The sequence below is a fragment of the Mercenaria mercenaria genome, chromosome 9 (assembly GCF_021730395.1).
Source record: "Mercenaria mercenaria strain notata chromosome 9, MADL_Memer_1, whole genome shotgun sequence".
In the NCBI taxonomy this organism is placed as follows: Eukaryota; Metazoa; Mollusca; class Bivalvia; order Venerida; family Veneridae; genus Mercenaria; species Mercenaria mercenaria.
In genome coordinates this window covers 23,896,970-23,924,539 of record NC_069369.1, presented here as the reverse complement: position 1 = coordinate 23,924,539, position 27,570 = coordinate 23,896,970, and the positions used below count along the sequence as shown (strand labels likewise).

At 35.0% G+C, this 27,570-nt stretch overlaps 1 protein-coding gene across 1 annotated transcript in view; it reads right to left on the bottom strand.

Moving 5' to 3' along the window:
• Positions 1–27,570, bottom strand: part of LOC123546046 (anaphase-promoting complex subunit 4-like) — a 71,807-nt gene that overhangs the window by 17,564 nt on the left and 26,673 nt on the right. The window contains exons 8-19 of the mRNA XM_053550463.1: positions 15,340–15,401; positions 14,568–14,610; positions 13,998–14,074; positions 12,984–13,136; positions 12,292–12,347; positions 11,855–11,901; positions 8,032–8,097; positions 6,353–6,439; positions 5,888–5,975; positions 2,436–2,533; positions 750–811; positions 430–468 (exon numbers count right to left, since the gene is read on the bottom strand). Coding sequence (XP_053406438.1) covers positions 430–468; positions 750–811; positions 2,436–2,533; positions 5,888–5,975; positions 6,353–6,439; positions 8,032–8,097; positions 11,855–11,901; positions 12,292–12,347; positions 12,984–13,136; positions 13,998–14,074; positions 14,568–14,610; positions 15,340–15,401 — 878 coding nt within the window. The remainder of the gene's footprint in view (positions 1–429; positions 469–749; positions 812–2,435; positions 2,534–5,887; positions 5,976–6,352; positions 6,440–8,031; positions 8,098–11,854; positions 11,902–12,291; positions 12,348–12,983; positions 13,137–13,997; positions 14,075–14,567; positions 14,611–15,339; positions 15,402–27,570) is intronic.

Below are 27,570 nucleotides of genomic sequence, written 5' to 3'. Positions count from 1 at the left end.
ATTTTTTTTCTAAAAGAACCTAATATGCCCCATGCACAACTACTGTTGGTACTGATCACTTGTGTGAAGTTTCATTAAATTGTGTCAAGGGGATGAGGAGAGATGGTGCGCACAAGACTGTGTCTAAGTATATAGTATAGTAACAAAAAAACAAAGTTCCATAACTCTGCAAATTTTTTTTCTAAAAGAACCTAACATGCCCCATGCACAACTACTGTTGGTACTGATCACTTGTGTGAAGTTTCATTAAATTCTGTCAAGGGGATAAGGAGAGATGGTGCGCACAAGATTGCGTCTACGGACAGACGGACAGACAGACAGACAGACAGACGGACAGACAGACAACCTGAAACCAGTATACCCCCCCTTACAACTTTGTTATCGGGGGGTACAATAAATGATGTAAGAAATCATTCAGTTTAAACTTACTGTGCAGTTCTTTGAATAAAATGTTTTCCATTCTCATCCCTGAAAACACATAACTTATTTCATAAGAACACTGCAATTTTAAGAGACAATAATTACAAATTTCTGGTTTTAAAAAGGCAACTCAACAAAAAAGTTGGTTTTTCCCCTTAAAACTCCAAAGTGTACTATAACATTCATATATATCTTACACTAGTTCTATTTGATATGAAATTCAATAAATGTTCTGAACTTTTCTTTGAATAAATTGTTAACACTTATTAGAGACATCTCACAGAAAAAAAATGAACACTGTACTGGAGAACATTATTATATACACTTACTTTGCCTGTGCTGAAAACAGAAACATTGTTGATACACTTTGCAGGGTCTGTCCTACCGTCACCTGTCAAGAGAACACAACATAGTCTTAGCAAGTTATCCTGAATCTGGCATATTATTCTGACTAGGAAAATCTTGTCTAGGAGGGGAATTAGAAACTGACAGCTCTTTTAATCAACCTATTCTATGCACATTACAAATTAATCAAGTGCATTACTCTCAGTTTCTATTTCTGGTTTATTGTGCCAAAAAAGTCAACTTTTGATGTAAAGATATCTGGATGTAACAATGTAAATTTTACAGACCCATAAATATCAAAGTTCACAGGTTTATATACAGTAATCTTTATATACATGTACAGTTGACATCGTACATGTGACCACTTGTATGACATTGACACCATATTGTTTGTAACCCTCCTGATGATAATTTTTGAAACAGGTTGAGCAAATTTAGGCATGTAGGATGTGGTCTATAACAGAATTTACAGTAGATTTCTGTAGAATGTGGAATATATCAAAACTTACAGCAGAGTAATGTAAAGTGTGGTATTCACTGAAACTTACAGCAGATTTATGTGTGGAATATATCAGAACTTACATAAGATTTATGCAGATGTAGTATATATCGAAACTTACAGCAGGTTTATGTAAAGTGTGTGGTATATATTGAAACTTACAGCTGGTTTATTTAGTGTGTGGTATAAATCGAAACTTACAGCAGCTTTATGTTGAGTGTGGTATACACTGAAACTTACAGCAAGTTTATGTAGAGTGCGGTATATATCGAAACTTACAGCAGGTTTATGTATAGTGTGGTATATATCAGAACTTACAGCAGGTTTATGTAGAGTGTGGTATATATCGAAACTTACAGCAGGTTTATGTAGAGTGTGGTATATATTGAAACTTACAGCAGGTTTATGTAGAGTGTGGTAATACCACAGTGGTATATATATCAGAACTTACAGTAGGTTTATGTAGAGTGTGGTATATATCGAAACTTACAGCAGGTTTATGTAGAGTGTGGTATATATCGAAACTTACAGCTGGTTTATGTAGAGTGTGGTATATATCAGAACTTACAGTAGGTTTATGTTGAATGTGCTATATATCAGAACTTACAGCTGGTTTATGTAGAGTGTAGTATATATCAGAACTTACAGTAGGTTTATGTATAGTGTGGTATATATCGAAGAGTAAAACAGGTTTATGTAGAATGTGGTATATATATCGAAACGTACAACAGGTTTATGTAGAGTGTGGTATATATCCAAACGTACAACAGGTTTATGTAGAGTGTGGTATATATGGAAACTTATATATCGGAACTTACCGCAGGTTTATGCAGAGTGTGGTATATATCAGAACTTACAGCAGGTTTATGTTGAGTGTGGTATATATCAGAACTTACAGCAGGTTTATGTAGAGTGTGGTATATATAAAAACTTACAGCAGGTTTATGTAGAGTGTGGTATATATCAGAACTTACAGCAGGTTTATGTAGAGTGTGGTATATATATCAGAACTTACAGAAGGTTTATGTATAGTGTGGTATATATCGAAGAGTACAACAGGTTTATGTAGAGTGTGGTATATTTATCAGAACTTACAGCAGGTTTATGTAGAGTGTGGTATATATCGAAACTTACAGCAAGTTTATGTAGTGTGGCTAATATCAAAACTTACAGCAGGTTTATGTAGGGTGTGGTATATATCATGTTCCAAAGCTTCCTGAAGCTGTATCAAGGATTTATTTGTCTCAACTGGGTACAGAATCTTACTGTCTGAAAATAAAATATCAATCAAAACGCTGCATCAAATTAATAAATTGTTCTTCGAAAAGTTAAAAAAACAAGAGGACCATGATGGTCCTGAATCGCTCACCTCTTCCCACATGACCCAGTTTTGAGTATGACGTTTTTTCTATAATTTGACATAGTGACCTAGTTTCTGAGCTCATGTGACCCAGTTTTGAACCTGACCTAGATATTATCTAGATAAAAATTCTGACCAATTTTCATGAAGATCCATTGAAAAATATGGTCTCTAGAGAGGTCACAAGGTTTTTCTATTATTTGACCTATTGACCTAGTTTTCGAAGGTACATGACCCTGTTTTGAACTTTATCTAGATATCATCAAGGTGAACATTCTCACTAATTTTCATGAAGATCTCATTAAAAAAAATACGGCCTCTAGAGAGGTCACAAGGTTTTTCTATTTTTATACCTACTGGCCTAGTTTTTGACCGCACGTGACCCAGTTTCGAAATTGACCTAGATATCATCAAGGTGAACATTCAGATCAATTTTCATGAAGATCCATTGAAAAAAATGGCCTCTAGAGAGGTCAAAACATTTTAATAATTTTAGACCTACTGACCTAATTTTTGGACTGCAGTTGACCCAGTTTCAAACTTGACCTAGATATCATCAAGATGAACATTCAGACCAACTTTCATATAGATCCCATGAAAAGTATGGTCTCTAGAGAGGTCACAAGGTTTTTTTATTATTTGACCTACTGACCTAGTTTTTTAAGGCATGTGACCCAGTTTCAAACTTGACCTAGATATCATCAAGGTAAATATTCTGACCAATTTTCATGAAGATCCATTCAAGGGTATGGCCTCTAGAGAGGTCACAAGGTTTTTCTATTTCAAGACCTACTGACCTAGTTTTTGATCGCAGATGACCCAGTTTCAAACTCAACCTATATATCATCAAGATAAACATTCAGACAAATTTTCATACAGATCCCATGAAAAATTTGGCCTCTAGAGAGGTCACAACGTTTTTTCATTATTTGACCTACTGACCTACTTTTTGAAGGCACGTGACCCACTTTCGAACTTGACCTAGATATCATCAAGATGAACATTCTGACCAATCTTTATGGAGATCCATTCAAAAGTATGGCCTCTAGAGAGGTCACAAGGTTTTTCTATTTTTAGACCTACTGACCTAGTTTTTGACCGCACATGACCCTGTTTCGAACTTGACCTAGATATCATCAAGATGAACATTCGGACCAACTTTCATACAGATCCCATGAAAAATATGGCCTCTAGAGAGGTCACAAGGTTTTTCTATTATTTGACCTACTGACCTAGTTTTTGACGGCACGTGACCCACTTTCGAACTTGACCTAGATATCATCAAGGTGAACATTCTGACCAATTTTCATGAAGATCTCATGAAATATATAGCCTCTAGAGAGGTCACAAGTTTTTTCTATTTTTAGATCTACTGACCTAGTTTTTGACCACACGTAACCCAGTTTCAAACTTGACCTAGATATCATCAAGATGAACATTCAGACCAACTTTCATACAGATCCCATGAAAAATATGGCCTTTAGAGAGGTCACAAGGTTTTTCTATTATTTGACCTACTGACCTAGTTTTTGAAGGCACGTGACCCAGTTTCGAACTTGACCTAGATATCATCAAGGTGAACATTCTGACCAATTTTCATGAAGATCTTATGAAATATATGGCCTCTAGAGAGGTCACAAGGTTTTTCTATTTTTAGACCTACTGACCTAGTTTTTGATGGCACGTGACCCAGTTTCGAACTTGACCTAAATATCATCAAGGTGAACATTCTGACCAATTTTCATGAAGATCTCATGAAATATATAGCCTCTAGAGAGGTCACAAGTTTTTTCTATTTTTAGATCTACTGACCTAGTTTTTGACCACACGTAACCCAGTTTCAAACTTGACCTACATATCATCAAGATGAACATTCAGACCAACTTTCATACAGATCCCATGAAAAATATGGCCTTTAGAGAGGTCACAAGGTTTTTCTATTATTTGACCTACTGACCTAGTTTTTGAAGGCATGTGACCCACTTTCGAACTTGACCTAGATATCATCAAGGTGAACATTCTGACCAATTTTCATGAAGATCTTATGAAATATATGGCCTCTAGAGAGGTCACAAGGTTTTTCTATTTTTAGACCTACTGACCTAGTTTTTGATGGCACGTGACCCAGTTTCGAACTTGACCTAGATATCATCAAGGTGAACATTCTGACCAATTTTCATGAAGATCTTGTGAAATATATGGCCTCTAGAGAGGTCACAAGGTTTTTCTATTTTTAGACCTACTGACCTAGTTTTTGATGGCACGTGGCCCAGTTTCGAACTTGACCTAGATATCATCAAGATGAACATTCTGACCAACTTTCATAAAGATCCCACAAAAAATGTGACCTCTAGAGTGGTCACAAGCAAAAGTTTACGGACGCACGCACGCACGGACAACGGACGCTGCGTGATCACAAAAGCTCACCTTGTCACTATGTGACAGGTGAGCTAAAAAACTGAGCAAGTGAACAAACATTTTTTTTGGCTTTTTTTTTGGCAGGTTCATTTTTCAAGAAGCAAGCGCATAATTTTTTTATTAATCCATATTTTATCCTATAATAAATTTATTCAAAATGTCATCACTTATAATCATAACAATAACAATCATTATTCTTTATGACTCGCTACAGTTTAGACAAAATTATTCAAGTAAGAGCTTCATTTAATCACTTTTAATTTCAAAAGTAGTTAAGTCTTTTACAATGTTTTACCTAAAGCACACTCTATTTCTAAATGCACATGATCAAGTGTAAAAGTCATCAAAGAGAAAATCCTAATAATTTTGATTTAAGACAGCCGCACATATTACCCTCATCAGCAACCAAAAGAGCATAACTGAAACTCTTCATCTAAAAAAACTCACTGTTTACAGAGAAAATAATAATGAGCAGTGACAATTTACCTTCTATGGGTTGATACAGACATTTCAAAACATACACTTTTTAGCTCGGTTTAGAGACACACATAAGCAATTACGCCACATGGTGACTATTCCAGCTTCCGATGGTGGAGGGAAGATCACAAGTGCCTTTCCGGCTACTGTTTCAGCAATGGCATATAGGCAGACCTTGGTAGAACAACTAACCTTCTGTAAGCCAGCTGGATGGCTGCATCATATGAGAAATTCTAAATCCCAAACAAGGTTTTGAACCCACTTCGGCAAGGGGAAAGTCATTTGAAGCCAGCTACCTTTCAGCCACCAAGGCTATTGAAAATATTATATACAAACATGTACAAGTCCATGCAGAGGCTACACTGTACCTTTAAGACTGTAATTTGCTCTGCAAAACTGTATCCATGGGTTATTAGATATATCAGCAGGGTAACTAAGGTTCTCTTTCTTTAAATACTGAAAATAATTCGACACAAATATGACATTCGGATAATATATCTATATCCTAAACACCTAAAAGAATCTAAAAAATCTTACTTCAGTGCATAATGTCTATTAAATATGTGCTCTCAATATAAATTTCATTTTTGATAAAACCCTAGCAGGATCATGTTATTTTATAGTCAAAGCTGACATATTTTACCTCTCTCTAACAGGGTGACCAACCTATAAAACATTTTGGTACAGTGCACATAAAAATGTTACCTGAATCAGATGATTTTCCATAGGCTGGCCACTGCACACACATCTTCACAGTTTGTGGGTGTTCAATTACCAGACTGAAAGACTCCATAATCTATGTAACAAATAAAACACTTTAACCATAAACTCACCTGGCCTACTTTTTCCAGTTTGAAGCCTGGTTTTTTATCTGTGGGTGAGACAGCTCTAAGGTCTTCTATAGACTCTTCCTCTTCCCTCTGTAAGATATACAGTTCATAGCTGTTTATAAATTCAAGATAATACTGTCTTACATACACAACTTTCTTAATTAGCGAGTAAGTTAATCTTTTCAAGGATATTAGCAAAAAAAAACAACAAAAACAAACAAAAAAAAAACAAAAAACAACATTATCTAATCTATATTCAGCTACTATATACACATAATTTTTTGCGAGGGCTTTATTTAAGCTATATTCACTGACTGTATTCCCAAAATTTGATACTCACAAAACTGCTGTTACCTTTACACATAGTCCTATACATCTCACAAGCCATACATTCAAAATATTCTAGCATACCAACTTATTCTTATCATAAAAACAACAAAATTTTACTGATGATCTGATTTTATATCATAATTATTATCAGAACTACCATCTGACATGATGTTCTATCAATTAACCACCCAGGTGTATGTAGTCTGGTATTTTAGCTTTTTTTTCAAACGGAATAAATTCAAAACATAAATTTCTCTTTTTTTTCAAACGGAATAAATTCAAAACATAAATTTCTCTTCTTTTCAAATGGAATAAATTGAAAACATAAATTTCTTTTTTCTTCAAATGAAATAAATTAAAACTAGATGTGTGTCCATAGGACACAAGTGCCCCCCCTCCTGCCACTGTAACATAGTTTTATGACTCAGGTTAAATAATTTTTAAGATGTTTGCAACACAAACTTAAGAACCTTATGTGTATTTTTCACTTAGTTAGCCCTAACTCTGGCCTAGCTGAGTAAAATCCTAAAGAGAACACTTCACAGGCTATAAAACAATCCTATAATGTTTTATGATTGTTTTTTTACTAAGTCAAGAGGCCATAACTCCTACACAACTGAATAAATCTGGATGCAAAATCCCAGGTGCACAACTACACATGCTGACCAACATTCCTGTAAAGTTTTGTGACTTTAGGTCAAATACTTTTGGAGCTAGGCATGACACAACACTAAAATGACCAATTTTTACAGTCAGGGGCCATAACTCCTACAATACTAAATGAATCCGGCCGCGAAACCCCAGGTGCACAACTACACATGCTGACCAACATTCCTGTAAAGTTTTGTGACTCTAGGTCAAATACTTTTGGAGCTAGACGCGACACATTTTCGGAAGGACAGACAGAAGGACGGACAAGAGCAAATCTATATGCCCCCACCACTCATGGGTGTGTGTGTGGGGAGGGGGGGTCACAAAAATAAATGTCTTTAAAAGAATATAAATGAAACATAGCTTACATTTTGCAATGTATGTTTTTCACTTGTCCACATCATTAACTTGTCCAACTTACTATGTTTAGATTTAATAAATTTTGGTACCTGTGTTAAACAAATTAATTTCAAATTCATCCCCACAAATTCCATGCAATTTTTATTACATATTTTATTGCAATGTGTGGTAAATGAATTCAGTGAGCTGCAGTATATATGCAACTATTCTTGACAGACGTTGCAAAATGTAGTCCTTTATTAATGGATATTTTTTCTGTGTAAGGGTCAAAACCGCTAAAATTGGAAAAAGAGATTGAAAACCAACATTACACGGAAAGATTATATGTTTTTATAACTTACAGGAGTAAATTGGGCAAAATTATCTGTCAGGAAATCTGCTACAAAATTAACGTCATGCTGGGTCATCTGAAATTTGGAAAAGAAAAACACTTTGAATAAGGTTGCAGTAAATGCATTATTATTGGGGACATTTTCTGATGTCCATTTTCCATGCATAAAACTTCTCATTCACTATGACCAATTTGAACATTCTCTTGTTTTACAAAGGCTTTTGTAAATTAATGTATGTCTGAACATTAAGCAATAACAAGAGGGCCATGATGGCCCTATATCGCTCACCTGTTATCATTGCACTTGAGGACAAGAAGGCCCTCAGAAAAAATATCTAAGTCCAAAGGACAGGAACAACAAAGGGAAGAAATTTAACCAAAAAGAAAAAAAAATTCTTACAAGGTACAGATATGTCAAAATACACCTAAAAATTAGAGGTACCATCCATGTTGTACCACAGAAAAGTGGTCTCCGTTTTTCCCTACGGTCAATAATAAAAAAGTTAATAAAAATAAGCTATTTATAGTAACGTAAAAGGGAAGAAATTAAAAAAAAATAAAAATATTGTAAGTAAACAAAAGAAGGATCAGCCAATTAAATCTGTTGACATAAATGAAATTTCAGATCAGTATCTTCATTAGTTACAGAGATATACCTATTTTAATTTGAAACGAAGGGAGGTAATTTGACATAAAATCAGTCCATAGTTATCTACCCTGATTGTCTCAGTCCAACTAATAACAACAAGAGCACCGCCTTGCGGGTGCTGACGCTCATCTGATTTTTTTTGTATAATAGAAATATTGTCCTACCCATGATTTTCTAAGTCTAAAAAGGGCCATCACTCTTGCAAAAAGCAGGATAGAGTTATGTTTCTTGATGTACAGTGTCCACTTATGATGGTGAAAAACTGTTGCAAGTTTTAAAGCAATAGCTTTGATAGTTTATGAGAAAAGTTGACTTAAACATAATATTCAACCAAGAAAATGATTTTTCTAAGTCCAAAAGGGGCAATAATTATTGCAAAAAGCAGGATGGAGTTATGTTGCTTGCTGTACAGGGTCAGCTTATGATGGTGAACAAGAGTTGCAAGTTTTAAAGCAATAGCTTTGATAGTTTAAGAGAAAAAGTTGACCTAAACATAAAACTTAACCAAGAAATCTGATATTTTCTAAGTCCAAAAGGGGCCATAAATCTTGCAAAAAGCAGGATGGAGTATGTTTCTTGCTGTACAGGGTCAGCTTATGATGGTGAACAAGTGTTGCAAGTTTTAAAGGATAGCTTTGATAGTTTAGGATAAAAGCTGACCTAAACATAAAACTTAACCAAGAAAACTGATTTTCTAAGTCCAAAAGGGGCAATAATTCTTGCAAAAAGCAAGATGAGTTATGTTTCTGATGTACAGGGTCTGCTTATGATGGTGAACAAGTATTCCAAGTTTCAAAGCAAAAGCTTTGATAGTTTAGGAGAAAAGTTGACCTAAACATAAAACTTAACCAAGAAATCTGATATTTTCTAAGTACAAAAGGGGCCATAAATCTTGCAAAAAGCAAGATGGAGTTATGTTTCTTGCTATACAGGGTCAGCTTATGATGGTGAACAAGTATTCCAAGTTTCAAAGCAATAGCTTTGATAGTTTAGGAGAAAAGCTGACCTAAACATAAAACTTAACCAGGCAACGCCGACGCAGACGCCGACGCCGACAACCGCTCAAGTGATGACAATAACTCATCATTTTTTTTCAAAAAATCAGATGAGCTAATAATGAAATTTCAAATAAGTCCTATAAGTACTTACTGATATAAATCCATTTTGATTACAATCAGGGGAGGTAATCAGATATAAAATAACTCTGGAACCTACAATTGGATCTGATTTGTCACGGAATCCAAGATTTATTGTTGTTGAAGATATTTTGGAAGTTTGTATCAAATAAAACCATAAATGAAGTCTCTATATGGCTGCAAAAGCCAAAATAGCCAATTTTGGACCTTTAAGGGGCCATAACTCTGGAACCCATGAAGGAATCTGGCCAGTTCAAGAAAGGAAGCAAGATCTTGTGGCGGTACAAGCTGTGTGCCAGTTTGGTTAAAATCAAATCATAAATGAAGCTGCTATTGTGCAGACAAGGTCAAAATAGCTAATTTTGGCCCTTTCAGGGGCCGTAACTCTGGAACCCATTATAGGATCTGGCCAGTTATTTGAAAGGAACCGAGATCTTATGGTGACACAAGTTTTGTGCAAGTTTGTGATTAAATTCAAATCATAAATGAAGCTGCTATTGTGCAGAAAAGGTCAAAATAGCTAATTCTGACCCTTTCAGGGGCCATAACTCTGAAACCCATAATGGAATCTGGCCAGTTCAAGAAAGGAAGCAAGATCTTATGGTGATACAAGTCGTGTGCCAGTTTGGTAAAAATCAAAACAAAAATAAAGCTGCTATAGTGCAGACAAGGTCAAAATAGCTAATTTTGGCCCTTTCAGGGGCCATAACTCTGAAACCCATTACGGGATCTGGCCAGTTCAAGAAAGGAACCGTGATCTTATGGTGATACAAGTTGTGTGCAAGTTTGGTTAAAATAAAATCATAAATGAAACCTCTATAATGCAGACAAGAAATTGTTGACGGACGCACGGACAGACTGACGACGGACAACGGACGAAGGGTGATCACAAACGCTCACCTTGTCACTATGTGACAGGTGAGCTAAAAAGACAAGTGAAAACAAGAATTAAATATTAGCAAAAACTCAACAGAATGTTTGAGTTTTTTTCATCATTTTGAAAAAAATCTCATGCTGCCTGCTTTTCTTTCTTACAGAGGAACCCTTTACAAATTACAATACTTTTTTTAAACAACTTCATTTTTCACCTTAAATGTGTTTGTCTGTTTTGGGTTAAGTAGAGATTTCAAACACTATTTCAGTTATGCAATGGTGGGCAGTTAACCTTAGCAGTGTTCCTGGATTCTGTACAAGTAATTTCCTGTTCTTTGCAAGTAACTGCCAACTTCTCTACTTGAATCAGCAGTAGAGGATGAATCTCTAACACAAACTGTTTTTGTGAACCATTAATATTCAACTTGCCATAAGATTGTTTAAAATAAATTTATACTGCTGAAATGTTTTTGAGAAAAATTATCTCCTAAGATTTTTTTTAAGTTCTGTGCTAATTTTAACAATTTTTTTTTATGTCAGAGCAAGTTGAAAATTTCAGCCTCAAAGCATAAATTAATACCAGTACACGCACAGTAACTGCAGCAGCGCCACAAATTCAAAGTACATGTATTTATTTCACTAGGAATTATGATTAAATCACTTTATACTTTGAGCTCATCAAAATTAAAATCAGAAGTATATTTGAGCCCGCCCGCTTAGCTCAGTAGGTAAGAGTGTTGGTCTACGGATCGCGGGGTCGCGAGTTCGATCCTCGGGCGGGGCGTATGTTCTCCGTGACTATTTGATAAACGACATTGTGTCTGAAATCATTAGTCCTCCACCTCTGATAATTCATGTGGGGAAGTTGGCAGTTACTTGCGGAGAACAGGTTTGTACTGGTACAGAACCCAGGAACACTGGTTAGGTTAACTGCCCGCCGTTACATGACTGAAATACTGTTGAAAAACGGCGTTAAACCCAAAACAAACAAACAAACAAAAGAAGTATATTTGACTGTTACTTTTTCCTTTCACTGTCAGGTCTGCATTAAAGAAGACAAATATTTAACTACCCCAACCTTAGAGTAACACAAACAATATTTTTATCTTAACCATGAATTAATTTTGCTTCATTTGCATAAATCTGCTTCTAGATATTTTACATATGTGACTTACCTTACTAAGTTCAGGTGGTGGTTTTTCATCAGATAATCTCAAAATAACTGAAAACGAAAATAAAAAAAATGTTTCATTTCAAATACACTCAAGATATTTTCACAATATTATCCTTTTCTCAATATGTATATAGAATTGTATTTGAAAAAAATCTAATACATTTTACTCTATTTTTTAAAATTCAAAATGTCAAAATAAGCCCCCAATCCCACCCCACACACATAAAAAAAAACTAAGTCAGATAATCTGTCTGCAATAAAGCTTAGCATTTTTCTCTGATAATCATTCCCATATTTCTTATAAAGCTTACATAATCCAGGTAAAGTATTAGGACATATTCTCAATGGGTGAACAACATTTTGTTGAAAACCGTTTAGTAGATATGGCATTTTGTTAAACATGTACATATCAAACTAAATATTTTAAATTCTACTCACCTACATACAGCCATCTGAAGAAAGCTTTAAAATTCTTAATACTGCCATCAATTACCCTAGCAAATAGAAAAATTATGTGTACTAGTATTAACCTTTAAATATGTTTTGAGCAATTCTTTTTCAATGGAGTTCAAGTGTCATGCAGTCAATTGTAAGTGTCCGAACAAAACAGAGACAACAGTATATGAATTGCTTTGTAAAGTACAAATGTACAAACAAAAAGCACTGGCTGATATAAGTTCTATATTTTGACAAAAGGATTTCTGTGTTTTTTATTGCCTTATAATAAACGCTGCAGCTCAGTTTCTGCAATCCAAATAAGTGGCTTTTACTGTTGAAAGTAGTGAATATTCTGTGCGCACAACCTCAAATTTTAGCAGTCTGCTTGCATTGTGATTTACCCTGTGTCTAGAAATTAAGAGTGAAGTTTATCAAACGCAATACCTAGAATGATTCTTATGTTTTATTAGGCATGCTATTTTTCACAAATCAAAGCATCCGGAACCAGTCATAAGCATTATGAATTGTTTGTTACCAAGGCTTTTTTTTTAAAGAAAATTCTTCGAAAACCTAAAATTCAGAAATTTTGTTGTTTTTTTATTTGAGGGGAAGGCATTATAATTCATGAAGGACATGCTTTTTCATGCATCTTGAATGAAAGTAAAAGCAAAATAACAAAAAATCTAACTTACTGTTGAAGTTCACTAGTTTTAAGTACGAATGATCCAGAGGCCATTAATGCCTTATGGATCGTTTTTTCGTCCACACCAAGAACCCCAAACTTCTCATAACATTTCGACATTCCTTTCAATTCACTCAAATGATACACAATGGCCTGGCTTACACTACAGAGTAGAAGGAATATTACTTTCTGTTAGAATAATGAAAATATTCTGAACTGTGCAAAAACGTGTTCTGAAATCCATTCAATAGATATAATCAAACAGTTTAAGGGGAGTGGTGATTCAGCCGTTAAAAAGTACTTAAACCTAGACATCTGATGATTAAATCTGAAATATACAGCACATATTTTAAGATGAAATGAAGCTGACAAAATGTTGGTTCTTTCCAGGAATGATGGATTCTTGTGTATCGGTGCTGTTAGAGTACCAGACTATCTATTTGGAAAGAAATAGAGTAAGTTAGCTGGACAGGCCAGTATTTAACGGATTTCTATCTCTCTTTTCTGGGGGCTTTCTCTTGCTCTGTCCCTCTAGTCAGATCATTCTGTGTCTGTACTAGCAGAGGATGAATTCAGATTGACTGCCATTGTATGTAAAGCACCTTTGAACATGTTTATCATGAAAAGGGTGCTATACAAATATGGTATAATAAATCATAAGCTTTAAATACATATGGATATATAATACCAGTAAACTAATTATATGTAGTTTTACTGTTAACCCTTACCCTGCTATATTTCTATAATGGACTGGTCCATCTTTCAATTTGGACAGTACCACTTATTATTCAAAGGGGTTTTCATTGAAAATTTACTGACTGAATAGCGAACAGTGCAGACCATGATCAGACTGCACGGATGTGCAGGCTGATCTTGGTCTGCACTGGTCGCAAAGGCATAATCATTTGCCGCCAGCAGGCTAAGAGTTAATGTAATACATCAATGTTTACTTAAGCAAAGTACATGTAGTGCACTTAGAAGTTTAGAAATTTAAGTACTTTTTTAACAAATAACATATGCTTACGTTTGTAAATGTTTCACAACAAGTTTCTGGATGTTGGAGTATGATGTTTCAATAGAGTGGCCCAACTTCTTTAAACCCTGTCACAATGTAGGAGAATATACTGGTTAATAGTGTTATACAATGATGATAATTATGCATATTTCGAAATAATGACTAATTTTCAAGGATTTCAGGGTTGGGTCAATACATGAAATGAAATCCCAAATAGCAAATGAAAATTTATATTCATTTTATGTTCTAAGGTCAAAGTCCATGATGTATCCCAAAGAATTGGTCGTTTTGGCCGAAACCACAGAATTTTGTGACCATGAAATTAAATGATTTCACAGTATTTACTTTTTGAATACGATGCTCAACTGCTGAAGTTACTTTGCAAAAAGTCTTATACAATACTGGGAAAAAGGAGACCGGTTTACACTTAACAACAACTTAAAAACAAACGTGGGAAATTGTTTCAGAATTCCCACTAAAGTGTTTAGCAGACAGAAAAAAATATCATTATGAATAAAGTTGATCTCATAATTTTTGACTTGTGTTGTATATCTGGAGGTAAATAGGTAAGCACCCTACCTTATCAGTCAGTTCATGAGACAGAAATGTCTGTAGCTCTGAGCTGAAAGGCAAACAATACTGTTAACGTGAAATGAGCCGTGCCATGAGAAAATCAACATAGTGGGTTTGCGACCAGCATGGATCCAGACCAGCCTGTGCATCCGCGCAGTCTGGTCAGGATCCATGCTGTTCGCTTTCAAAGTCTATTGCAATTAGAGAACCTGTTAGCGAACAGCATGGATCCTGACCAGACTGCGCGGATGCGCAGGCTGGTCTGGATCCATGCTGGTCGCAAACCCACTATGTTGGTTTTCTCATGGCACGGCTCAAATGTCAAATATCCTCAATCAATTAAGTTATTATTAAAATCTAAACTGGAACATAAACATACAACATAAATTTATAAAATTAAGATAATATTTCAAATTTTATATGGTCGAGGACCCCTGGTGTACTGCCAGGTATTCTTTCAGGCATAGACCAATACCAAACTTCCAAAAACCAGCTGGTTGGCTTCCTCACATTAAAACCATTTTCCATCCATTTTAAGTGTAAATCCACAAAGGCGAGGAGCAAGTTAGTATGACCATAACCATTCAATAATGAAGGCAGATAAAATAACAAGCAAAAAGCCCCCAAAAACTTTGTCATCCATAAGTATAATGTGCCACATGTTTCAAGTCAACAAAATGTAAACAAAGGAAAATTCAAAAGTCTTAATTACTGACAAATACATCAATTTAACTTTGAATGAAAGTAACCGAACGATAGTAGAATATAAGACACAAACCTGGGAGTACCAAACAACAGTAATTCTAGGAAGTCATTACTAACTGTGCCTGCACCAGATGCCTGAAAAATCAGAAGATAATCTTGTAATCATACTACAATGATTAAACTGTACATATATTTACAGTGTCTAGTTCTAGGTGAAAAGGCCACATAAGCCAAATAGTCCAGTAAAATGGTGTAAAATACTTCAGAAAATGGGAAAAGCACAAAACTTGGTATATAACTACTTTAGGGCAAAATACTAAAAATGAGCATGAGACCCACTCAGAAAAATCCAATATGGCCGAAAAATCCAAGATGGCCGCCATGCATGTATATTTCTTCAAAAATACTTAATATTATATATAAAACTTCTATAGACACTTACAGTCATCAGTATCATAATCTAAAATCACCTGTCTGAATAAATTCAAACATATCATATTAACAAAAATGCCGCTCTTCCAACAAAAATGAAAGAAGTTGTCTCCCTTGGATAAAATTTGCTATTAGGCAGAAGAAAAGTCATAATGCATTTATATGAGTCAAAATTAAGTATATAATGGTAACTGGCATTTCAAGAATGTTTAAAATGGCAACAGTCCTGTGCAGAACTTTACAACAATTGTAAATTATTATAAATACATTCGAACTTCGGTAACTGGAACCCGTCAGGACCGACAAAATTTAGTCAAATTATCGGTAGTTTGAGTGATCGGAGAATATATTATAAAGGAATTTGGTTGGGACCTGACGATAGGTTCAAGTGAAGAATGGTGTTCGAATCATCAGAGTTTGAGCAAACGAAGTTTGTCTGTAATGTGTATTAGTGAATAAATGACACGTGTTTCACTTTGTCATTAGTTTTCGCGACTCAGAATTTGTTAGTGTTGCTGTATTCATTTCAATTTATTTACACTAAGAGAACTAATAACACTTAATAAAACTATATAATTCATTAACTATGTTAGTGCGATAGACCATGTGAACATCCCTGGCCTGTCAGACCATTATGTTTTCTTTGGGAAAAGTCATTGCCGTTTGATCAGCGTAATCAAATTTACATTTGCATGTTCCTGTAATAATCTGTTGTTGTTTTTTTTTTCAAATTGTAGCACATTGTGCCATAGCAATAGTATTATAGTTTAATGTCATAAGCATATAATGTACAGTCACTTATGCCCTGATCATTCTCAGACAAAGACCATTAAGACCACACTGCGTCCTGAAAATTTTGACGCGGTAGGGACGGGGTCAAACTCGAAAAATGTGCAGTTCTAAAGTTCATACTGCGCGCTTTCAACATCCTTGCCAGGTTCTCACGGCGTCCAACATGTTCACACTAATTTTCTTACCACGCGCATCTTCACGTCCAGTGTGTTCTTACTACATTCTTAGTACGATCGGTCAGATTGTGCACCTCTCGCTTACCATGCTTTAACCATACGCTTATCACCTTCTCACTGCATTCGTCGGCTACTTATAAATACTACGCCACGCGCCTCTTTTTCATTCCTTCTCCCAGTTATATTGTGTACGCATCTACACTCAACAACCATAAATTACAATAAACGACGAGCACCGCCCCCACCCCTCTCCCAACGAAGAAATAAGAGCAGTCTTATAGAGAGGCCGTGGCGTAAAAAGCAAAAGCAGCGTGAAGGGTATACGAAGGTCCAGAAGTCCACTACAAGCTGCCAGTGCTGCTGAGTCCATGATTATGTGACAATGCCTGATGATGTTCGATACCCACTGCTGGTTGAAAACGAAGTGATGGGGAATTGGATCCAGTATTCATACTCAATTTTCAGAATCTGAACCAATCATAGTGAGAACCTGCTGCAAACGTGACATAGATGTGTTAAGCACCGAAAGAACGTATTGATAACCTTATGCGGTATTCTACAACGTGGCATGCACGTAGCATGGTCATAGCAAACAAGCGTAGATAAGTTGTAGTGAGAACTCCATTGACGTAGCAAGAACGCAATGACAACCCAATGACAGCGCAATGAGCACGCCATACAGTCTTTCCCGTCCGCACCACGTTTGTACTATGTCCTACTAGGTTTTAGTTACATCATTACTACGTCCTTATTTAGTTCTTCCTGCTTCCTGATTAGACCACCTCTTCAATACTTTTGTTTTGAACATGTCCAAAGTTTGACCGCGTCCTCGTGGAGACCAGAATCATCATGTTCTTATCGGTGTCTACTGTATTTCTTATACATTGTACAAGTTCTTACTGCGACCTGCCAGTTTTTACGACGTAGTGGGAACGTGGCTGAGTGTAACGGAGGGGGGGGGGGGTTAAATTAAGAGCACAATCTATCATTTCTACAGAAAAATGTGCTCTAATATCTATTTCTGGACATTTTACTGAAATTAAAATTAAATTAAATGTGAGTACTTGAGGATTTTTCTAATGAGCACATGTATTCGAAACACAATTTTAATACCAATTTAAATTACTAGTTTTAAGACAAAAAATATTATCAATTTACCATTTGTAAGGCTATTCTACTTCCAGTTAAGCAATCCAATGTAAGAATAACACTGTCTTGTCAAACAAAACTAACCAGTACAGCTCGCGCTTACCGGTGAATCAAGCTTTTAAATGCATTTTCTACACCTTCCTACAAACAAACTGTTCATATAATATTTCTGTGGTATAAATGGAGGCTTTCGATACTCTTCTTTACAGCAAAACGTGTCAAGTAGCTGATCAACCATATGTTCACACAAAGATTAGGACTATAATGTGCATTCCTGCATCGTCTGCTACACCTCTTGAACATACTAAAAAAGGTTGCCCTTTAGGTCGAGCACATATGGGGGTCAGGTGTTCTATCACTTTCCTAAAATTCCAAGTCAAGATAAATAAGGCTGACCAGAGATATCTTTGATATATTGGAACCTTTCCAATAGTTTTTTGCCTCAAGTACCTGAGCCTCGTACCAATAGCTCCTCAAGTGCATTTGCAACCTCGATAAAGGCTAATTTGTCAAAAGTGCTGAAATGCTCTGCACTGCCTTATGCAAGTTAACTAAAGTTGTCGACAATCTCGAGCTTGTGTGTACTGACAAGAGTATCTGACATGTACCTTATTTCAGATTTCAGCTCACTGTTCAGATTAATATATTTCACAGAATAGTTACTAAGTGTTGTCCATGAAAGCAATTTTTGTATTTTCAGTCTTACTCTTCTTTGTTACACAGTTAGCAATTCATTATTGTGATCGTGGTGCATAATAAGGAACATTGTTTCATTTGATCCTACTATTTGTCGCTATAATCTATTCTTGCATTTCGAAGTCCCATACTCAAAGGGGTAGTTGTCGTACTTGGTGTCATAGGAACTACAATTTTATATAGAAACTAAGTTAATTGACCCTCACATTCTCCATATTACCTACCATCTATAAACAAGGTTTCATAAAGAAGTCTTCAGAATTTGCACTTTTGAAGTTATTGAAGAATCCGCCATTTTCGAATGGTGGCCGGACATACAGACGGACAAAATACAGAAGGAGAAAATAAGATAACAAGCATGTTTTCAATTTGTCCCTCTGTCTATGTAAAATTTCTCAAGAAACGATCTCTCCTTGTTTTGAAGAAGTGCAGGATGACACATTTTGTCATATTCGTGCACTATTTGTTGCCATAGCGACAACATTTGTTGCCATAGGAACAAATTTAAATGACACTGGCATTCTCTACATTGCCATCTATCCATGTACCACGTATCATGAACAATTCTGCTGTAGTTTTAAAGTTATTGCAGTATCCAACTCTGCATGGCTGACGTACTGACATGCATATAGGGGCAACCCATAAACCCCCTCTGGCTAAACACTGGTAAGGGAATAACAACAATGTTTCAATATGCTGCTGTGGAGTGAATGCAAGTGTAATAAAATAAATTACATATAGTAAAAGAAAAAATACCCTTTAAAATATGAAAATTACACAATGATAATATTAAACTAAGTTTTAAAGGTTAGATTTTAGCCGTTACCATGCAAACAGAAAGAAACTAACATCATTTGAATTGTTATTTTTGCATTTGATGCAAATTTAGGATTTATTTTATTATTTACATTTGTATTTAGTGCATTTTGGGGATGAATGTAAAAATAATGACCTTTCATTAGAATCTTGTAAGGTAAATATTGAGTTTTGGCGGCCATCTTGGAAAATGGCCGCCGTATCGGCCATCTTGGCAGATATCAAATGGGTCCCATGAGAAAAATATTTTTAATGCTTCAATAAAAAGCTGTGCCAATTTTGGTGCTTTTCCCATTTTCTGAAGTATTTTGGCATTTTCTGTTACGAATTGATCGCACTAAAATACAATAAAGTTTACAAAACTCCTGTTGTATTTTCGTCCAGTAAGCAATTTGCAGACAATCAATAATCTTCCAAAATTTTTTTTAGGAAGGACCTCTTACCAAAACTATAGGGAAATTTTGCAGAAAATAAAGGCATTTAGATGCAGCTAATTCAGAGTGACCTAATTTAACTTTGTCTATAATATTAGTTGTTATTTTTATTATTTTCAAACAAGAGACATTAAAAATCTATGAAAACAGCAATTCTCAGACCAAAATTCAATTTAAAAGAAATTTTATTGTGGCTAACTGGCTCTTTTCAAAGATATTTTTTCATTTTTAGCGACAGTAACCTTTAACCTGAAGACCTCATGTGTAATTCTAACTATGTTCTTAGTTGAACCTATCTGAAGATGAAGTTCTTTAATAATGTTTACCTTAACAAGAGATTTAAGGCAAAACTTTCATTTTTTTTTTTACACTACTCTTGACCATAAACAAGAGTGCCAGACTGTCACAAAATATGCCCGTCATCGAACTTGGCCTAATTCAAGGGGCATAATCCTAGAGTGCCTGGGGTGATTTGGGTGGTTATCATACTTGTCCAAGATATTATGCCCACAAACATTGTCAGCAAATTTGGTGAAGCTCAGATGAAAACTGTTCAACTTAAGAGTGCGCACAAGGCAGAATTCGTAGTTTTTTGAGTAATTCAAGGGTCATAATCCAAGAATGCCTGGGGCGATTTGGCTGCTTATTGAACTTGGCCAAGATATTATGCCCACAAACATTGTCAGCAAGGGTTTGGTGACGTCAGATGAAAACATTGATTTAAAGGAGAGTGGACAAGGGCTAAATTCGAGTTTTTCGGGTAATTCAAGGTCATAATCTAAAAAAAGCAAAGGGGAAAATTAGGGTTATCGATTTGGCCGGAATTTCCCCACTCATTTCACAATTTGGTAAAGTTGGATGAAAACAGGGATTTTAGAGAGGGGAAAAGGCTAATTTGCAGGTTGTTTTAGTAATTTAAAGGCCCTAACCAAGAGGCCGGGGGGCGTTTTGCGGTTATCAAACTTGGTGAGATATTTCCCCATAAACTTTGTCAGAAAATTTGGGAAAGATCGGATGAAAACTGTTTGACTTGAACGGACAAAAAATTTTGCTGGAGAATTAAAGGGCCATAATCCAAAAGTGTCGAACGATTTGGGGGTATCGAACTTGGTGAGAATTTGACCGAAACATTGTCAGTAAGTTTGGTGAAGAAAAACGTTGAATAGAGAGGGCCCCATTTTGGGGGAAAGTTAAATGCAAAATTTTCATCAAAATTTCCTGATTTAAATATGGGCAAATTTTTGTAAGAGTTACAGAAGGCCCTGTAAATTAATTTTTTTGGGATTGAAGACTTTGAAAGGTTTAAAATATTTAGTTGCTTGTACTAGGAAGCTGTCCAAAAGAAAAACATTTGTGCCAAAGACAATTTTTTTTTTGTTCTTTTGGGTTTTGAGTCCATAGCGTTTTTTCAGTAAAATGGCCCGCTTTTTATAAAAGGGGAAATTTTTCCGGTTTTTCCCCAAGCATTGTTCTGCTAGGCAAGCACCTAGGTATTAACGGGGAATGCTTCCCCCTTAAAAAATTTTTTCACCCAAATGGGGTTTCAAAACACATCCTGAGAGGAAATGCCCCAAGTCAAAACCCTTAAAACCCCCAAACACATGAAAATAAATGAAAAAACCAATTTCTCTACTATTTCAACTAAAAACTGTACGGATTGATCAGCCCCCACCATAGGTTTGTAACAAAAGAATGGCAACCATAAGAAATTTAAAATACTTGGAAAAATAAAAGAGCACCCCCTTGGGGTTGTAAATCAACTGATTTTTTTTTTTTGTAAAAAAAAAAAAAAATGTCCTACCTGATTTTCTAAGTCAAAAGGGGCCTAATTCTTGAAAAAAGCAGGATGGATATGTTTTTGCTGTACTAGTCACTTATGATGGTGAAACCCTGTTGAAGTTTCAAAGCAATAGCTTGATATTTTTGGAGAAAAAATGACCTAAACATAAAACTTAACAAATAAAGAACGTCAAAAGGGGCCTAAGTTTGCAAAAAGAAAAGACGAATTGTTTCTTGCGCACTGGTCGCTTATAGGTAAATAAGTGTTGAAAGTTCTAAAGCAATAGCTTGTTAGTTTATGAGAAAAGTACTTAAAATATTATAAACCCAAGAAAAGATTTTTTACCCCAACGGGGGCAATTTTTTTTAAAAAAAGCGGGATGGAGTTTGTTTCTTGATGTACAGGTCTTTTTATGATGGTGAAAAAATGTTGAAAGTTTCAAAGAAAAGTTTAAAAATTTTAAAGAAAAAAAGTTGCCCTTAAACAAAAAAATTTAAACCCAAAAATCTGATTTTTTTTTAAGTCCAAAAGGGGCCAAAATCTTGCAAAAAGAGGGGGAGTTATGTTTTTTGATGTCAGGGTCAGTTATATGGTAACAAGTGTTGCAATTTTAAAAAGAATAGTTTTGATAGTTTAGGAGAAAAGTTGACCTAAACAAAAAACTTAACAAAAAATTTTGGTTTTTTTCGAAGTACAAAGGGGCCAAAAATCTTCCCAAAAAGCGGATGGAGTTATGTTTTTTGCTTACGGGGTCAGTTAGAGGGAACAAGTGTGCAAGTTTCAAAGCAATAGTTTGCGTTTGGGAGAAAAGCTCCCTAAACATAAAACTTAACCAGCCGACACTGATGCCCGATCAATGAGACAATAACTCATTTTTTTTTCAAAAAATCAGAGAGCAAAAAAATTAAAAAAAAAACCTTTATGTTTTTGGGCCCTCTCCTGGGTTTCCCATATAAGTAATACTGTATAATTATGTCCCCGGGATGAGGATGAGGTAAATTAAAAAATCCTTAATTTGATACATAAAATGAATACAAAAACGTGTTTACCGAACATGTTCCAAGGAAAATGAATTTAATTTTACAAGGATAATATAAAAAAGTTAAAAAAAAAATTAAAAATTGAAAAAAAAAAATAGAATTTCTAAAAAAGATAATTCCGGGAATTTTAAGGGGAAAAACCCCGTAAAAAACAAAAAATAGATTACTTCCCTTTGGCTCAAACCCAATCAGAATGATTATAGTGAAAATGCATCAAAAAAACCCTTACATTTTTTTAGTAAAGGGGCTAATCAAAAAATTTTGGTGTCAGAGTTATGCAGCGGTGTACTGATGGGGGGGTGTGAGGTGAACAGCTTTTTTAATTTTGAATCAAACCATTTGCAGTAAAGGATAAGTGAAAAACATTAAAAATTAACCTTAAATTTAAAATAAAAGGGACAAAAAAGAAAAAAAGGTGTAGATAATGCCCTTGTGTACTCATGTGGGGATAAGGGGGAACATCTATTTTAAGTTTTAATCAAATTTAGAAAAAACGGATAGAGATTTCGCAATGGGATGGGGCGGACGTGACAAACTGACTCCTTTAGCCCCCCCAAAGTTTGGTGAGGGTATAAATAGTCAAGCTTCAAATTCATATAATGATACGGGTAAGAGTGGGGTTAAAACTCTTACCAGTTTTTTTTTCACAAAATTAACAACTTGGAGCCACTCCCGTAAAATATCTTCCAGGCCCCTGCATTTGGTTGTTTGTCATTTGTAAAAAACTGAAAGCAAAAAAAATTACAAAGTTAAATCCTCAGCTTCCCTTTAAGGGTTCATGTTATCGAAAATTCGGGGTCTTGCCCTTTCCCTAATTTCATGGAAAAATGGGAACATGACTAAGAGACACATTTTTGGGGTTTTTAAGTTTATTATCACTCAAACCAATGTTTATTCGCTTTTTTGGGGTTTTAAACTGTTTTCCCCAAAAATTTTTTTAGTTATGCACTTGAAGTCAATTACCTGTGTTCCTGGAATACTGTCTTGTTCTCTGTAAGCACCAACAATAAAAAAAACAAAGTTTAAAAAACTTCAAAAAAGAACTAAAACACAATTTGTCTCCCCATCATTTTAAATTTTGGTAAAGGGGAATTTTCAGGGAAAATGAAAGTTGAAGTAAATGCTAAAATTTTTAGAAATGTATGTTTACAGAGAAACAAAAACTTAAAATCATGATTTGGGGGTTTGTAGATTTAGCATAAAAATCAAAGAGCTATAGAGAACAAAAGGGCCAAAATGGAATGGTCGCTAGGGGGAGAACCGCATTCTGTAAAAAAGTTTTTGCCCCACTGACTTTGTTTTTGACCACTGACCCCCGTTTCAAAATTTCTGAGTTTTCAAGGAGAAAACTTCTGACCAAGTTTCATGAAGATTGGAGCAAAAAATGTGGCCTCTAGAGGTTTTAAAATTTTTTTTTTTAAAATTTTCCTAGCAACCTAGTTTTTTCCCAACCTGACCCCAAATTTTTAAACCCGTCAGAGATTTATAGAGACAAATATTCGGACCAATATTTATGAGATTGGACAAAAATGTGGGGTCTGAATGTAAACAAACATTTTCTTTTTTTAAACCTGGACCTACTTTTGACTCCACGACCAGATTAAAACCCCCAAGGGCTTTAAAAAACAAATTTGACAAAGTTTTGTGGATTTGGAGCAAAAAAAATGGGCCCCTATGTGTAAACAAGCTTTTCTTTTGATTTGACTTTGTGACTAGTTTTTGAACTTCCCCTGACCCCCGATTCAAAATCATAAAACTTTTTGATTAACATTCTGACCCCTTTTTTAAAAAGATTTAATCAAAAATGTGGCCCCTAGTGTTAACAAGCTTTTTTTTTGATTTGACCGGTGACCTAGTTTTTTAACTTACATGACCCCCAAAAAATTCATCCCAGATTTCATGGAGCAAACATGCTGACCCAATTTCATGCCATTTAATTACAAAATGCACCCCCATTCAACACAAGGTTTTTTCTTTGATTTGCCGTTGACCAGTTTTTGATCGAGACCCCTATTGGTGCTGATTTTTGTTTTTCAAGAAGACATTTTGACAAATTTTACGAATACCATCAAAAATGCAGCCCTTTTGCACAACACGTTTTTTTTTGATTTGGCCGGGGTTTAACCTGGTTTTTTGACCCCGAGACCCCTATTAAACTTTACCCAGATTTCCAAGACAAAAACATTTGACCCTTTTCCCTGATTCAAATTAAAATTTTCCTTTATTGGCCTAGTAACTAGGTTTTGACCCCCCATGAAACAGTTGGCCCAAAGTCATCAAACATTTTTCACCATGTTTCATGAAGTAGGTATAAAAGTGGCCTAATAGTGTTAACAAGCTTTTTTCCTTGATTTTACCTGGGACCCGTTTTGATCCAGATGACCCAGTTTCAATTGACCTAGAGATATCAAAAAAAATTCAATCGAGTTTATAAAGAAAGATCATAAATGGGCCTCAGTGTTAACAAAATATTCCCTTTGACTGTACTGACCTAGATTCTGACACAACAGGGCCCCGTTTCATACCTTAGTGTTTCGAAGGGTCCCTTCGATTGGGGAAAAAAAAAAAATGGCGACAATACCAAATGTTAGACCAAGTCTGAATGTCACAAAAAAAATTTGCCAGTGAGTTCCCATGGGGTATTATGATGTCCAAAATGGGGGCCAAATTTGAAAAAAAAACTTTGAGTAATTATTATTTATTAATGTTAACAGCAAAACTTCATTTTTTATCTTGGGTTTTTATCTAGAATTTTTGTATGTAAAATTTCAATATTTAAGTATTAAAACAAATTTAAAAAATTAAATAAAGAAAATAACTTCCCCCCCTTTATTAAAAGATTATTTTCTTTTGGAATATATTTTGGTTTTATATATAGTGTACCCTCAAATATATGAATATCACATATTCCGATAGCTGTTTTTATTTTTATGTCTTGCCACATGAACAAGTACCAATCGCTGACCCACCATTTGTTCGCGTTGCACCTTTCAATAACCTTTAAAAATTGCACTTTATCAAATGCTGGTTGAATTTCTACCTTTTTTAACGTTTCTTTCCCCCAGAATATTTATTTTTATAGAAGCCTTTCAAAAGTCAGGATTAATAGTAGGACCAAGAATCAACCAACATAGATAACATGCAATGTAATAGGTATGGACTTCTAAATAAGATCTTATCAGCAGTAACTGAGTACCAGCCTGAGGGATGAGTATCATTTTTTTCCGTAAAGAATTTAGCTGTAGAGGGAAGTTCTTGTATGTTAACCTTTCCGTCCAAAAATCGAATTGCTAATCCTGAGCATGTATTCGTTTCACCAACAATAGTGGCATATTTTGTTTTTATTGCCATATTTACACGCAAGACATTTTCATCGCCGTTTGTAATTTTTCATTCACAGAGCATCGACCTATTTCAACAACTAATATTTGCTATTGCCTGTCTTGACAGAAAACAAACAATCTTTTTCTTCGCCCGAAGGGGGTGTATTATATAATAACGTCGGTGTCTGTCTGTCCGTCCGTAAGTAATTCCGTGTCCGCTCTGTAACTCTTGAACCCCTTGAAGGATTTCAAAGAAATTGACACAAATGTTCACAAATACGACTCTTGTTTCATGTCCGCTCTGTAACTCTTGAACTGCTTGAAGGATTTTAAAGACACTTGGCACAAATGTTCACTACTTCGAGATGATATGCAGAGTGCATGTTTCGGACGGCTGGCTTTAAGGTCTAGATCACACTTATGGGTCACATGTTATACATTCAGGCGTATATTGCTCTGCATTGCAGTGCTCTTGTTTCCTAAAAGAATCATTACAACACTTCTAGTTAGTAGTAGGGGCATTTGTTTATGTTCATTTGACTCTATTGCTTTTGCAACAATAATCGTTTCGTATCTAATTTTAGCGCGATCCACTGTGTCCCTACTGACGTGGCTCTATCACAATCTCTTTACCAAGATGCAAAGTCAGTCAAACTCAATCAAACCGAGTCTGCAATTTTCACTGTTTGCATTGTTCTCGGTGCTTCCGAGGGATCTACTTTCCAGATTATATTTGTCAGAGAAATCGCGATCATCATATTAAATGCATTCTCGAATGGTAGGAAAGACTGTTGCATAAGCACTAGGGCACATTTTACCATCGTATGTTTAATACATGTACATAGTTTTCATATCATAAAAAGTTGTGCTTCTGGAGTTTAGTGTTGTTGTGATCAGACAGTTGATACATATTTACAGGTATAAAACAATACAAATAAGATATTAACGACCATATATTAAAACACTGTCAAGAAAATGTTAGAAACAAATTTATTGATGAGTTTCGTACAGTGGCATAAACATTTCTTAAATGATTGTAAATGCTCCACAGACATCATGTCAGTTTTCACTGAATGCTTTGTATATTTTACGGAAGAGTGATATTTCATGGTTAAAGTGTTTGGCAATGACACATCAATTAGAATGGGTCAATAGCGAAGACACATGAATGTCGTAACAACATTAACGAAAAGTAGAAAGTAACTTATGAATGTGAAAGATCAATTTAATAGATAGAATTATACTCCTTTTATTCTATAGTTATGTCCAGCTGTGTTAAACAGCAAGAGAAGAGGTCACTAGAAAGAAAATAGTGCACTCATTCAGAAAGATACATGTAGAATTATATTACAGTATATTAATATACAGTTCTGAAAGGTCGTGAATACAAGTCCCAAAGAGATGATTGTGCTTTTGGATATAAGTCTGTATAATCTATTATTACTTTTTTCAATTATGAAAGATTATTATTATTAGACTATTATCAACAGGTTTCTATTTTTGATTTACATTTAATTACGATGCAGCATAGAATTTACTTCATCAAAGTTTTTCCTTTATTTCACTTCTCTTTAAACATATACTATGCTCACCTTTTGCATAAATATTTCATCATTCATTTTGATCTAAACCTAGAAAATCTCCATTAAGGGGACGCATATTGCTA